The 14,984-nt window shown below is 52.1% G+C and overlaps 1 protein-coding gene across 5 annotated transcripts in view; it reads right to left on the reverse strand.

Annotated features, from left to right (window-relative positions):
* The window catches only part of LOC119958217 (pleckstrin homology domain-containing family A member 3-like), a 31,896-nt gene that overhangs the window by 14,732 nt on the left and 2,180 nt on the right, over window positions 1–14,984 (reverse strand). For all 5 annotated transcript variants that reach the window (XM_038786605.1, XM_038786607.1, XM_038786608.1 and 2 more), the window contains exons 2-4: window positions 10,042–10,158; window positions 6,182–6,337; window positions 1,687–1,823 (exon numbers count right to left, since the gene is read on the reverse strand). In XM_038786605.1, the coding sequence (XP_038642533.1) occupies window positions 1,687–1,823; window positions 6,182–6,337; window positions 10,042–10,158 (410 nt within the window). The remainder of the gene's footprint in view (window positions 1–1,686; window positions 1,824–6,181; window positions 6,338–10,041; window positions 10,159–14,984) is intronic.

A 14,984-nucleotide genomic window follows, 5' to 3' on the forward strand; every position in this document is an offset into this window, starting at 1 on the left:
CCCGCTCCGCCGACTGGCGCCAAAGCCGGCGCCAACGGCCTTTGGCGCTACGCCGGCCAGTGTCGGGGCTGGCCGAAAGGCTTTCGCCGGACGGCGCGAGTCCGCAGATGCGCCGGAGCGTCAGCGGCCACTGACGTCACCACAGGCGCATGCGCGGTGGCGGGGGTCTATTCCGCCTCCGCCATGGTGGATGCTGTGGCGGCGGCAGAAGAAAAAGAGTGCCCCCACGGCACTGGCCCGCCGGCCGATCGGTGGGCCCCCGATCGCGGGCCTGGCCACCGTGGGGGCACCCCCCTGGGGTCCGATCGCCCCGCGCCCCCCCAGGACCCCGGGGGCCCTCTCGCGCCGCCAATCCCGCCGGCACCAGAGGTGGTTTAAACCACGTCGGCGGGATTGGCCTGTCAGCGGCGGGACTTCGGCCCATCGCGGGCCGGAGAATCGCCGCGGGGGGCCCGCCGATCGGCGCGCCGCGATTCCCGCTCCTGCCGATTCCCGGGTGGCGGAGAATTCCGGCCACGGCGGGGGCGGGATTTACGCCGGCCCCGGGCGATTCCCCGACCCTGCGGGGGGGGTCGGAGAATTCCGCCCCCCTGGTCAGAAAATGGTTACAGCCATCCCTCGATAGCACCTTCCAAGCTCACAGCCGCTACCACCCAGAAGGGGAAGGATAGCAGGAACGCCAGCGCCTGCACGTTCCTCTGCAAGTCACTCACCATCCTGACTGGGAAATATATTGGCCGTTTCTTCACTGTCGCTGGGTCAAAAATCCTGGAATTCCCGTCCCAGCATGGTGACACCACATGGACTACGGCGGTACAAGAAGGCAGCTCACTACCACCTTCTCAAAGGGCAATTAGGGATGGGCAATAAGTACTGACCAACGTCCCATGAAAGAATAACATTTTTAAAAATGAAAGAAATCAGCGTTAGAAAAGCAATGGCAAAGAACACATTCTCCAAACATGTTATTCAGCACAGGAACAAATAGAGATCTGAAGAAAAGAATGGTCCAAGAGAGTAATTTGGGGGGGGCTGAAATATGGGACGGAATTCTCCAGTAATGGGGCAATGTCCCCACGCCCGCGCGAAAACGGGCGCAAATCACTCTGGCCTGACCTGGAGAAAGCCCCGAGCGATTCTCCTACCTGTAGGGGGCTGGCAGGGCCCCCGGAGTGCTCCGCGGAGCTCCGGCTCCCGATACAGGACCCTGCAATTCCTGTCAGGGGTCCGCGCGTGGGCATGTCAGCGGCCGCCCCGTGCGACATGGCCGAGCCACGACCGGCACTGACAACATACGGCATCCCCCCCCCCCTCTCCCGCCCCCCCCCCCCCCCCCCCCCCAGATCGCACGTGCCCGCTGATCAGTGATCCCTGAACCCTGGCCGTCCTGGAGGCCCCTCCCGGCAATGGATCCCCCCCGCCACCCACCAGGGTGAAACGTGGTTCTGGAGAAGGATGGAATGGGTCAGTTGGAGAGAAGGCAAGTGTAATGAAGATGGACTCAGGACGATGGAGGAAGAAAGACGGGTCAGTCAAAATAAATTTCATATATAAATCAGGCAGTGGCTTTACAGAGTGGATCATTCAGGAGAATTGGCGGACATTTAACACCAATCATTATCAAATCAAGTGTAAGGCCTTGTGTTTATAGCCACTCGAAATGAAAGAAAGCCGCTGGTATGTTACCTCAATATCTGGAATCGAAGTGGCCTCGACTGGCAGTGCAGACTCCTGGATCTTATGCACCTGCTGCATCAGCAAGTCGCAATAGAGTCTTAGCTCAGACATCTTAGATTTCAAGGAATCCTCAGTTTCATTGATCTCTGCAGAATCAAAACATTCAAATGTCACGCAGAAAGAAACTGAATCGTATTGACGAAAACAAAAAGGCTAGTCATTGAAATATCCCTCAAAAGAAAAAGATCAATTGCTCTTTCAAATAGCCAGCATGTGACATTGGGCTGAATGGCTTCCTTTTTACATAGATAGAACAGTACAGCACAGAACAGGCCCTTCGGCCCTCGATGTTGTGCCGAGCAATGATCACCCCACTTAAACCCACGTAACCCGTATACCCAACAATCCCCCCATTAACCTTACACTACGGGCAATTTAGCGTGGCCAATCCACCTAACCCGCACATCTTTGGACTGTGGGAGGAAACCGGAGCACCCGGAGGAAACCCACGCACACACGGGGAGGACGTGCAGACTCCACACAGACAGTGACCCAGCCGGGAATCGAACCTGGGACCCTGGAGCTGTGAAGCATTGATGCTAACCACCATGCTACCGTGAGGCCCCTTTGCTCGAAGATTCCACCATTCATTCCCTCTATTTCCGTGCATGGTGGCGCAGCACATTAAGCAAAGGGAACGTAGGGCGACCAGTCAGGAGGGATGTGGGAATCAATCCCCCCACAAGGCACCCCTTGACGTCAGCCTTCCCAGAATACCCGAGGGGAGCGAGGCATGCGTCTACGAGGAAGGGGCCAAGCAGAAATTCCAGGAATCGCCGTCAGCAGGTTGTGGCGACAAACCCAACAATTGATGTCTCGTCTCGTGAACCTGGGTGGCAGACAGGTTTGTGTCTCCAACCCGGTTCAGCCTGATCATACTAGTCAACCTGTGAGTACAAAGGCTCTCATACAGCCACGTCCTGCTGTTCTTGAAGTGGTTCCCCTTGCATTGAGGTTCTTTTTTTTCTATTAGGGTTAGGGTTAGGGTTGGGGCAGCACGGTAGCATGGTGGTTAGCATAAATGCTTCACAGCTCCAGGATCCCAGGTTCGATTCCCGGCTGGGTCACTGTCTGTGCGGAGTCTGCACGCCCTCCCCGTGTGTGCGTGGGTTTCCTCCGGGTGCTCCGGTTTCCTCCCACAGTCCAAAGATGTGCGGGTTAGGTGAATTGGCCATGCTAAATTGCCCGTAGTGTCCTAAAAAGTAAGGTTAAGGTGGGGGGTTGTTGGGTTACGGGTATAGGGTGGATACGTGGGTTTGGGTAGGGTGATCATTGCTCGGCACAACATCGAGGGCCGAAGGGCCTGTTCTGTGCTGTACTGTTCTATGTTCTATTTGTTTATCGGACGTGGGCATCGCTGGTTGGGCCATTTATTGCCCATCCCTAGTTGCCCTTGAGGGGGCAGTTAAGAGTCAGCCACATTGCTGTGGGTCTGGAGTCTCACGTAGGCCAGGCCGGGTAAGGACGGCAGATTTCCTTCCCTAAAGGACATTAGTGAACCAGATAAGTATTCACGGCAATCGACAATGGTTTCATGGTCATCATTAGACTTTTTATTGCTTGGCTAGTCCAGTGACAATACCACACTATGCCACCGCCTCCACCGAGGTTGAACCCTTACATCAGGGTTTGAATCAGGACACACATTTTCTCAGCTCGCCTCGGGTTCTAAAACAGGTGCCTCCCTCGCCCCCCCCCCCTCACTAAATTAGAGCTGTTAATTGATTAGGGAAGGGCTGTAGATGTCCTATACATGGACTTCAATAAGGCGTTTGATAAAGTTTCCCATGGCAGGTTGATGGAAAACGTGAAGTCGTATGGGGTTCAGGGTGTACTAGCTCGATGGATAAAGAACTGGCTGGGCAACAGGAGACAGAGAGTAGTGGTGGAAGGGAGTGTCTCAAAATGGAGAAGGGTGACTAGTGGTGTTCCACAGGGATCCGTGCTCGGACCACTGTTGTTTGTGATCTACATAAATGATCTGGACGAAGGTATAGGTGGTCTGATTAGCAAGTTTGCAGATGATACTAAGATTGGTGGAGTTGCAGATAGCGAGGAGGATTGTCAGAGAATACAGCAAAATATAGATAGATTGGAGAGTTGGGCAGAGAAATGGCAGATGGAGTTCAATCCAGGCAAATGCGAGGTGATGCATTTTGGAAGATCAAATTCAAGAGCGGACTATACGGTCAATGGAAGAGTCCTGGGGAAAATTGATGTACAGAGAGATCTGGGAGTTCAGGTCCATTGTACCCTGAAGGTGGCAACGCAGGTCGATAGAATGGTCAAGAAGGCATACAGCATGCTTGCCTTCATTGGACGGGGTATTGAGTACAAGAGACGGCAGGTCATGTTACAGTTGTATAGGACTTTGGTTAGGCCAGATTTGGAATACTGCGTGCAGTTCTGGTCGCCACATTACCAGAAGGATGTGGATGCTTTAGAGAGGGTGCAGAGGTTCACCAGGATGTTGCCTGGTATGGAGGGTGCTAGCTATGAAGAAAGGTTGAGTAGATTAGGATTTTTTTCGTTGGAAAGACGGAGGTTGAGGGGGGACCTGATTGAGGTCTACAAAATTATGAGAGGTATGGACAGGGTGGACAGCAACAAGCTTTTCCCAAGAGTGGGGGTGTCAGTTACAAGGGGTCACGATTTCAAGGTGAGAGGGGGAAAGTTTAAGGGAGATGTGCGTGGAAAGTTTTTTACGCAGAGGGTGGTGGGTGCCTGGAACGCTTTGCCAGCGGAGGTGGTAGAGGCGGGCATGATAGCATCATTTAAGATGCATCTGGACAGATATATGAACGGGCGGGGAACAGAGGGAAGTAGATCCCTGGAAAATAGGAGACAGGTTTAGATAAAGGATCTGGATCGGCGCAGGCTGGGAGGGCCGAAGGGCCTGTTCCTGTGCTGTAATTTTCTTTGTTCTTTGTTCATTCAAAGTGTTGGAGCTCCCCGATACCTCCAGAATTAGGGCTTGATGGAGAGCACAGTGCCAGGTTACCCAGGTTGGGGTGGCGTGATTACAACAACTGGTCTTGGTATCTTGGTGGATTAGGCCGGGGAAAACAATTTGTCAAAATTCTACCCAAAGTGTTCCTCCTGGAGGAGATTAGAACTCGGGGACACAGTTTAAAAATAAAGGGGTCTCCCTTTCCAGAAAGGGATGAGGAGAAGTTTTACTCTCTGAGGGTAATCTGTGGGATTCTCTTCCCCCGAGAGCAGTGGAGGTTAACTCATCGAATATATTCAAGGCCGAGTTACATCGACTCCCTTGCTGATCAGGAATCTAAAAATATTAGGGACGGGACAGACAAGAAAGTAGAGTTGACGTCATAATCAGATCTCATCGAATGGCGGAGGAGGCTCGAGGGGCAAAATGGCCGGTTCCTGATTGACACGTAAACCTGACTCCTTGTACGTGAAGCGTTTATGTTTACTAGGTTTGCTGGACTAATACCAGAAATGGGCAGGGTGAAAGGTGAAAAGTTATTGGGGGTCAGCAGGAATGTGGGGTTGAGATTACAAAACAGATGAGCCATGATCTTATTGAATAGCGGAGCAGACTCGAGGGGCCGAGTGGCCCCCTCCTGGTTTGGGTTTGTATGAAGTGTTTCTGTGATGCTTATTCACGGACATCCAGTCCACTGCTACAGATGGTAACAGCCATTCGGCCCAACTGGTCCATGCTCCACATGTGCCTCCTCGAACCCTTCTGTTCCTTCCGCACGCCCCCTTCCCCCCGCGTGTTTATCCAGTTTCCCTTTACATGTGTCAGTGCAGACTCAAGGTCCTCTTCTGCACTGTATTTTCTGCGCTGGTTGCCTCAACTGCGCCAAATGAGTATCGAATTTAGGATTCCTGAACACTTGTTCCTTCCTTCAATCAGATGTGCCAAATGTTCCCAGAGCTGTCTTGATGGGAATCAGCGAATTCAGCGCAAAGCAGCAGATTGGTCAATGCATTTGTAAACCACGCTATCAGGAAGGTGACAAAAGAGTGTCTGTGCTTGTTACTGTCATTACATAGAATTTACAGTGCAGAAGGAGGCCATTCGGCCCATCGAGTCTGCACCGGCTCTTGGAAAGAGCGCCCTACCCAAGGTTAACACCTCCACCCTATCCCCATAACCCAGTGACCCCACCCAACACTAAGGGCAATTTTGAACACTAAGGGGCAATTTATCATGGCCAATCCACCTAACCTGCACATCTTTGGACTGTGGGAGGAAACCGGAGCACCCGGAGGAAACCCACGCACACACGGGGAGGACGTGCAGACTCCGCACAGACAGTGACCCAGCCGGGAACCGAACCTGGGACCCTGGAGCTGTGAAGCAATTGTGCTATCCACCATGCTACCGTGCTGCCCTGAATTACCGAGCATGTGGACCAAGCCGTATAGGGCTAATCAAAATGGCCTAGAAAGGATGGAATAAAAGCGTTACCTCTTTCCTTCTTGCTCCTGCTGTCTGCTAAGCAAGCTTTGGCACTGCCAAGTGCCACCAACCATTTCTGTCTCTCTGCAACATTTACTGCCTTGAGATAGAAGTATTGCTCTCCCGGGATGATCAAGTCGATCCGGGTGAAGTCGGCTCTGTGTACTAGCAAGAGGAGAGAAGGCATCAAACTGGTTTATGATCGCTGACCGGTGCGTGACTCTGCCAGCAAAACGCAGAGGCCGCAACATACGAACAGCAAGACGAGAAGGGCAAGGAAGTTCAACAAATGGCAGCCAGGAACACACAAAAAGGGAAAAACATTGAAGCAGAATACAGGACTAGACCCCACGTCACCAGGCGAGGCTGTTGTTATTTCAATAGCAAAAAAGCTTTGCATTTATATCGCGCTTTTAACAGCCACTGGACATCTCAAAGTGCTTTACAGTCAATGAAATACATAGTCACTGTTGCAATGCAGGAAATACAGCAGCTAATTTGCGCACAGCAAGCCCCCACAAACAGAGCGATAAAACAGCAATGTGATAATGACCCCCCCCCCTCCCGCCCCTCCAGCTTCAAAATGGTGCCGGTGATTATTTATATCCACTCGATCAGGCACTTGGGGCCTTGTCTGTAATATTTCAGCCAAACGTTTGCCCCTCTGGCAGTGCCGCACTGCCCCAGTTGTGCACTGAGAGTGTCACCCTTGATTTCTGTGCTCAGGGACCCCCTGGGGTCCGATCGCCCCTCACCCCCCCCCCCCCCCCCCCCCCCCCCCAGGACCCCGGGGACCCCGCTCGCGCCGCCTGCTCCCGCCGGCACCAGAGGTGGTTCAAACCACGGCGGCGGGATTGGCCTCTCAGCGACGAGACTTCGGCCCATCGCGGGCCGGAGAATCGCCGCAGGGGGCTCGCCGAGGGCACGCCGATCGTAGGGGCGTGATTCCTGCCCCCGCCAATTCCCGGGTGGCGGAGAATTTCTGCCACGGTGGGGGCGGGATTTTCGCCAGTCCCGGGCGTTTCTGGGGGTTGGAGAATTTCGCCCCAGGTCTCTGGAGTGAGACTTGAATCCACAACCTCGCGACCCAGAGACGGGAACGCTGCCAACTGAGCGACGGGCGATACTCAATTCAATCATGGCGGACCTGGTTCCCAAACTTGGCTCCATAATTGCTCAATATCCTCGGCTAGCCAGCATCTCCGATTCAAAACGATTAATTGAACTCGGGGGGGCGGAATTCTCCGACCCCCTGCAGGGTCGGGGAATCGCCTGGGGCCGGGGTAAATCCCGCCCCTGCCGTGGCCGGAATTCTCCGCCACCCGGGAATCGGCGGGAGCAGGAATCACGCCCCGCGGCGATTCTCCGGCCCGCAATGGGCCGAAGTCCCGGCGCAGTCAGGCCTCTCCCGGCGACGTGGTTTAAACCACCTCTGTGCCGGCGGGAGCAGGCGGTGCGAGCGGGCCCCCGGGGTCCTGGGGGGGGGGGGGGGGGGGGGGCGGCGCGGGGCGATTGGACCCCGGGGGGTTGCCCCCACGGTGGCCTGGCCCGCGATCGGGGCCCACCGATCGGCGGGCGGGCCTGTGCCGTGGGGGCCACTCTTTTTCTTTCGCCGCCGCCACGGCCTCCACCATGGCGGAGGCGGAAGAGACTCCCCCTACCGCGCATGCGCCGGTGGTGATGGCAGCGGCCGCTGACGCTCCGGCGCATGCGCGGACTCACGTCGACCGGCGAAGGCCTTTCGGCCAGCCCTGACGCCAGTTGGCGTGGCGCCAAAGGCCGTTGGCGCCAGTCGGGGGAACGGGAGCCACTCCGGCGTGGGCCTAGCCCCTAACGGTGCGGAGAATTCCGTACCTTTGAGGGGGCCCGACGGCGGAGTGGTTGGCGCCACTCCGCTACGCCGGGACCCCCCCGCCCCGCCGGGTACGGGAGAATTTCGCCCGGGTTTGCTGCTTTTTGTCAGGGGAGTTCCCCATTTCTATCACCCTTTCTGTGAAGAGGTGTTTCCTAATTTGATGGCCTAGTCTCGCTCAGACTTTCCAACACTGGGGTCGGAGCAGCTTTGCTCCCGAGGTTATGAGCCCAGCCCATGTATTCTAAACAACGTTCATGAATAATAAATGCAATGGCGAAATAAGGTAAGGAAGTGTATTTCTGAGTCACCTTTACCTGCCAATATTCTATTTTAAAATCTTCATTGTATTCTATTCCACCACCCCCACGCCCAGTCATCCTGATTAACGTGCAACAATCGCTTCCTAATTTACCTGTGTAAGCAGACTGCAATTCACACTGGTCAGACCTGAACTGCACCTTCCCAAACATATCAATGAGGGAGCATTAACCTCTGCACAATTCCAAACATGTTCCCATTTGAAATTATATCAATTTTCATTCTCTTATTCTTTCATGGGGATGTGGGCATCTATTGGCCATCCCTAATTTCCCTTGAACCGAGTGGCTTGCGAGCCCATTTCAGACGGGCAGCCAAGAGCCAACCACATCGCTGTGGGCCTGGAGTCATATGTAGGCCAGGCCGGGTGGTGTCCCGCAGGGTTCAGTGTTGGGGCCACAGCTGTTCTCTTTATATATTAACGATCTAGATGACGGGACTGGGGGCATTCTGGCCAAGTTTGCCGATGATACAAAGATAGGTGGAGGGGCAGGTAGTATTGAGGAGGTGGGGAGGCTGCAGAAAGATTGAGACAGTTTAGGAGAATGGTCCAAGAAGTGGCTGATGAAATTCAACGTGGGCAAGTGCGAGGTCTTGCACTTTGGAAAAAAGAATAGAGGCATGGACTATTTTCTAAACGGTGACAAAATTCATAATGCTAAAGTGCAAAGGGACTTGGGAGTCCTAGTCCAGGATTCTCTAAAGGTAAACTTGCAGGTTGAGTCCGTAATTAAGAAAGCAAATGTAATGTTGTCATTTATCTCAAGAGGCTTGGAATATAAAAGCAGGGATGTACTTCTGAGGCTTTATAAAGCACTAGTTAGGCCCCATTTAGAATACTGTGAGCAATTTTGGGCCCCACACCTCAGGAAGGACATACTGGCACTGGAGCGGGTCCAGCGGAGATTCACACGGATGATCCCAGGAATGGTAGGCCTAACATACGATGAACGTCTGAGGATCGTGGGATTATATTCATTAGAGTTTAGGAGGTTGAGGGGAGATCTAATAGAAACTTACAAGATAATGAATGGCTTGGATAGGATGGACGTAGGGAAGTTGTTTCCATTAGCAGGGGAGACTAGGACACGGGGGCACAGCCTTAGAATAAAAGGGAGTCACTTTAGAACAGAGATGAGGAGAAATTTCTTCAGCCAGAGAGTGGTAGGTCTGTGGAATTCATTGCCACAGAGGGCGGTGGAGGCCGGGACATTGAGTGTCTTTAAGACAGAAATTGATAAATTCTTGATTTCTCGAGGAATTAAGGGCTATGGGGAGAGAGCGGGTAAATGGAGTTGAAATCAACCATGATTGAATGGTGGAGTGGACTCGATGGGCCGAATGGCCTTACTTCCGCTCCTATGTGTTATGGTCTTATGGTCTTAAGGACGGCAGATTTCCTTCCCTGAAGAGATATTAGAGAACCAGATGGGTTGTTTCAACAATCGATGATTGTTGTCGTGGTCTCCTTTATTGATTTGTTCATTTAAATTTCACCAGCTGCCGTGGTGGGATTTGAACCCCTGCCCTCAGATTATTAATTCAGTGACATTATAACTATGTCACCATCTCCCCTGAAGGCTAAACGCACCAAGGATGGACATCACTCCTGACATAAGGCCAGGCCATACCAAACTGTGGGGGTGCTTCCCAGAAGGGTCCAATGTGGACGGTTGTACTCCTTTCACTTTTCTACCTTTTATCTCGCACACGGCCATTTTGATGCTCCCTTTACTTCCTTTGCCAACATCTTCCTGCGAGTCATAGTATGACAACACTGTGCCATCCAGCACAAAGTATCGTGGCTGCCAACCTGCCAATGAAAGGTTAGACGGGTCACTAGAAGATTGTGACAACAGATAAATAACAAACGGGAAACAATTGCTGGAAATTGAAGAGCGATGACGAGGTGACGACTGAAGTGTCTGGGGCATTATAGGAGCAGGAGGAGGCAATCTAGCCCCTCAAACCTATTCTGCTGACCTGTCACCCAACTCCATATACCCTTCATGGGCATTTGACCCATATTCCTTCATACCTTTGGCCAATAAAGATCAACTAATGTCAAGCACGTTCAAAGCTCCTCATTGACTGCACCCCCCACTGTGCTCGCTGACCTACACTGACTCGGAGTCCAGCAATGTCTTGATTTTTAAATTCTTAGCTGCCCAAAGCTCTGGAATTTCCTCTCTAAACCTCTCCACCTCACTCCCTCTCTCCTCCTGAGATACCTCTTAAAACCTACCTGCTGCCGGCCAATTTCCCTACCATTCCGCCAGGAAGTCCAGGAAAGGCTGCCACCGCCTAAAGAACCCCTGTACTGATCCCCCTCGGGGCAAATTTCACCTTCTCCAATTTGATGAACCCCGCCATATCATTGATCCAGGCCTCCACGCTTGGGGGCCTCGCATCCTTCCATTGGAGCAAGATCCTCCGCCGGGCTACTAGGGCTAAGGTATTAATCTTAAGGTACTAATCTGTCCTGTCAAAATTGCGGAATGCAATGCCTAAACATCCACTTAATCATGGACTTGCTCATGAGCAGAAGAAACATTGGAACTCCCATTCCCAAACTCCCATCTACAGCTTGCAGATTCCACCAAATAGTTTGTGGCTGGGTCCCCCAAAGTGCAGGAAATACAAACTCAAGAGGGATCTTTCTACTCCTATAAACTGAACTCTAATGGGAGATCAAATGGATATTCTCAGCCAAGAACAGGCTGGCAGCTTTGCCGCTTAATGAGTCCTCCCCTCTATGGAACGCGCACGCACAGAATGGAGTGTCTGACCACAATCAATGATAAACGTAAACTTTAAATTAAAAAGATGCACACACAATAGCGGCTTTCTCCCCACCTACTGAATGGACGTGGAACGTTCCCGAAATAATGATTATCTCTCAGCCACGTCAATAAAGGATAGTCAGTCGCTTGCACAGAATTTGAATAAAACTGAAGAGACGTGTTGCCGAAGCTTTTCCTCTTGCACCATCAGGACAAACACAGGAATGCCAAATTTCAAAGAATCACAACAATTTCCACGAGCGGAAAGGGTGCTGGCAAGTCAGCTCGGATTGGCCGAGGCTTTGTCACAGAGAAAGCGACAGGGAAGTATAGGCAGCCCGCGATGCCACAATTGAGACGGGGAGCGGCACAGTGGTTAGCACTGCTGCCTCATGGCGCCGAGGTCCCAGGTTCGATCCCGGCTCTGGGTCACTGTCCGCGTGGAGTTTGCACATTCTCCCCGTGTCTGCGTGGGTTTCGCCCCCACAACCCAAAGATGTGCAGGGTAGGTGGATTGGCCATGCTAAATTGCCCCTTAATTGGAAAAAATTAATTGGGTACTCTAAATTTTTTATTTTTTTTAAAAAGATGTGATGCCACACTTGGGCAGCACTTACTGAACAAATCTGAATGTGCTAAATCAGTCAAGCTCATAGCCTGGCTCATGGGAAACACACGAGTTCGGAACTCATCTTCTGCAAAGAAAAAGGAATCGGTCCAAGCCTTTTAAAAAAATTAGCTGGTAGGTTGAGGAGCCTGCAGTCTCCTTTGCTGTCTCCATGGTGACGTCTCAGCCAATCAGCCGACTTGCAAACCAATCATCGCCCCTGTTCTCTTGTAGTAGAAATTGTGATTGTTTGAAATTTGGCATTCTTGTGTTTGTTCCGATGAGTGGAGGAGTTAATAAGGGCAGCACGGTAGCATTGTGGATAGCACAATTGCTTCACAGCTCCAGGGTCCCAGGTTCGATTCCCGGCTTGGGTCGCTGTCTGTGCGGAGTCTGCACATCCTTCCCGTGTGTGCGTGGGTTTCCTCCGGGTGCTCCGGTTTCCTCCCACAGTCCAAAGATGTGCAAGTTAGGTGGATTGGCCGTGATAAATTGTCCCTTAGTGTTGGGTGGGGTTACTGGGTTATGGGGATAGGGTGGAGGTGTTGACCTTGGGTAGGGTGCTCTTTCCAAGAGCTGGTGCAGACTCGATGGCCCAAATGGCCTCCTTCTGCACTGTAAATTCTATGAGGATCTATGAGAAGCTTCAGCAACAGGTCTCTGTTTTCAGCAATAATAAAGGACCACTTAGCGACATCACCACTCCTGTGGCATTTGGCCAAGGGAGCACCGATTAAAAGGAACACTGTAAACTTCTATTGTTGCAAAAGATTCAGGGCACCCAACTGGCAAACAATTCAAATTCCTTCCTCCCTGCTTAAAATAAAAAGTCAGAGATACTGTTCACTGTCTCCAGAGACACATGGACCCGTCCCGAGGGACAAATCCATGGAAATGGAAACTGCTGCCACTTTTACACTCCGTCCAAAATCCCACCATGCGCGACAGATTCAATTCCCTTAGGTAGTGCTACAGAGCCAGCCTCAGACACATTGCAAAGCTCAAATTCGTCTCTTGAGTCGACCTCTCAAATCCAAATTAAGCGCGATAAATTTGTCAACTTGTCCTCCCCAAAACTCTTCTTCACAGACAAACCCCCCCCCCCCACCCCCCCCAAAAAATAGCCAAAATCCTTCACAGGATTCCACTTGAAACCAAAGTACACCACCCAGAAAGCAATCGGGTTAGGGTGTGGCCAAAGGCATTTTATTCTGAATTGGTGCTTGATGTGCACTGTTTGGAGCACTGGGCTCCACCTGTGTATATTGGAGTGTCTCGGCTGAGTACACAAAGCAAGCAGAACAGCAGGAAAAAGTGCAAGGCTGAAATTCTGAAGCTTGCTGTTTGCTCGTGCACAGTGGGTCTGGGGGTCACAGGTCGGCGTGACTGGGCAAGGACAGCCGATTTACTTCGCTGAAGGGACTTTAGTGAACCACATGGGTTTTTACAACAATCGGTGATAGTTGTCACTAATCTATCACTTAGATTAGCTTTATATTCCAGTTTTTATCAATTGAATTTAAATTCCACCAGCTGCCATGGGGGGATTTGGACCAGGGTCCCCGAGCATCAGCCTGGGCCGCTGGATGACTAGTCCAGCAACATTTCAGAGGGGCGGTGCAGACTCAATGGGCCGAATGGCCTCCTGCTTTGTGGGGGGGTTCCTGCTACGGCACCATCTCCCCTAGGCGTGGTCTGTCTAGTTCCCTGTACAGTTTACATCTCGGAGGTAGTCCTGTCACATTTGTCGGACATGGAGAGCACAGCACCAAAGCTGGCCATTCAGCCCATCTGATTCATACTGGTGTTTATGTCCCACATGAGCCCCAATCATATTCCTTCCTCCCTCTTGTTTATCCAGCTCCTGCCCCCCCCCAATGCATCTATCGAATTCAGTTCGGCCACTTCCTGTGGGAGTACGTTCCACCTTTCAATCACTCTCTGGGTGAAGACATTTCGCCTGGATTTCCCGATTGGATTGATGAGTGATGGCCCCTGTTTTCACACAAATGGAGATATCTGTGTGTCACGTGAAACCACTTCAGAACCGACAGGAGTCCCTGCCAGCTTCCCTCTCCCCCATACATGAATCATCATTGCTGACATCAGAGGGGAGTGCTCACACATCCTCCAATTCAACTCCATGATCAGATCCAGGCAGTAATGCAAGAGCAGTTCAGGCAACTACTCCCACCATCCAAACACTCAGCCCTCATTTCCTGTACAAATAACCAGGCCAACAGATTGCCACCATCAAGCCACACTGCCTTTTTTGGGGGGGGGGGGGGGGGGGGGGGGGGGAACCAGAACCTTTGAAACTCCGACTCCCTGCAGAGGTTAAAGAAATGTAAAGAAATGGGCTTCGCTTGCATTTCCTGATGACCGAATGCACCTGGCTTGTCTGGTAAGAAGGTCCCACGCTCAATCTATGCTCAATTGGGGCAGCAGGGTAGCATGGTGGTTAGCATAAATGCTTCACAGCTCCAGGGTCCCAGGTTCGATTCCCGGCTGGGTCACTGTCTGTGTGGAGTCTGCACGTCCTCCCCGTGTGTGCGTGGGTTTCCTCCGGGTGCTCCGGCTTCCTCCCACAGTCCAAAGATGTGCGGGCTAGGTGGATTGGCCATGTTAAATTGCCCGTAGTGTGCCACATCAACTGCTTTACCCTCGTCCACCTGTTTGGTCACCTTCTCAAAGAACTCAATAAGGTTTGTGAGGCACGACCTACCCTTCACAAAACCGTGTTGACTATCCCTAATCAGATTATTCCTTTCGAGATTATAAATCCTATCTCTTATAAACCTTTCCAAGACTTTGCCCACAACAGAAGTAAGGCTCACTGGTCTATAGTTACCGGGGTTGTCTCTACTACCCTTCTTGAACAAGAGAACAACATTTACAGTACTGTTTTAGCTCAGTGGGCGAGACAGCTGGTTTGTGATGCAGCAGATCAAGGCCAGCAGCGCGGGTTCAATACCCGTACTAGCTTACCCAAACAGGCGGCGGAATGTGGTGACTAGGGGCTTTTCACAGTAACTTCATACTTATGCCAACAAAAGTTTATTAGTGGGCAGCACGGTAGCATTGTGGATAGCACAATTGCTTCACAGCTCCAGGGTCCCAGGTTCGATTCCAGCTTGGGTCACTGTCAGTGCGGAGTCTGCACATCCTCCCTGTGTGTGCGTGGGTTTCCTCCGGGTGCTCCGGTTTCCTCCCACAGTCCAAAAATGTGCAGGTTAGGTGGATTGGCCA

This window comes from Scyliorhinus canicula, chromosome 28, assembly GCF_902713615.1.
Source record: "Scyliorhinus canicula chromosome 28, sScyCan1.1, whole genome shotgun sequence".
NCBI classification, from domain to species: domain Eukaryota; kingdom Metazoa; phylum Chordata; class Chondrichthyes; order Carcharhiniformes; family Scyliorhinidae; genus Scyliorhinus; species Scyliorhinus canicula.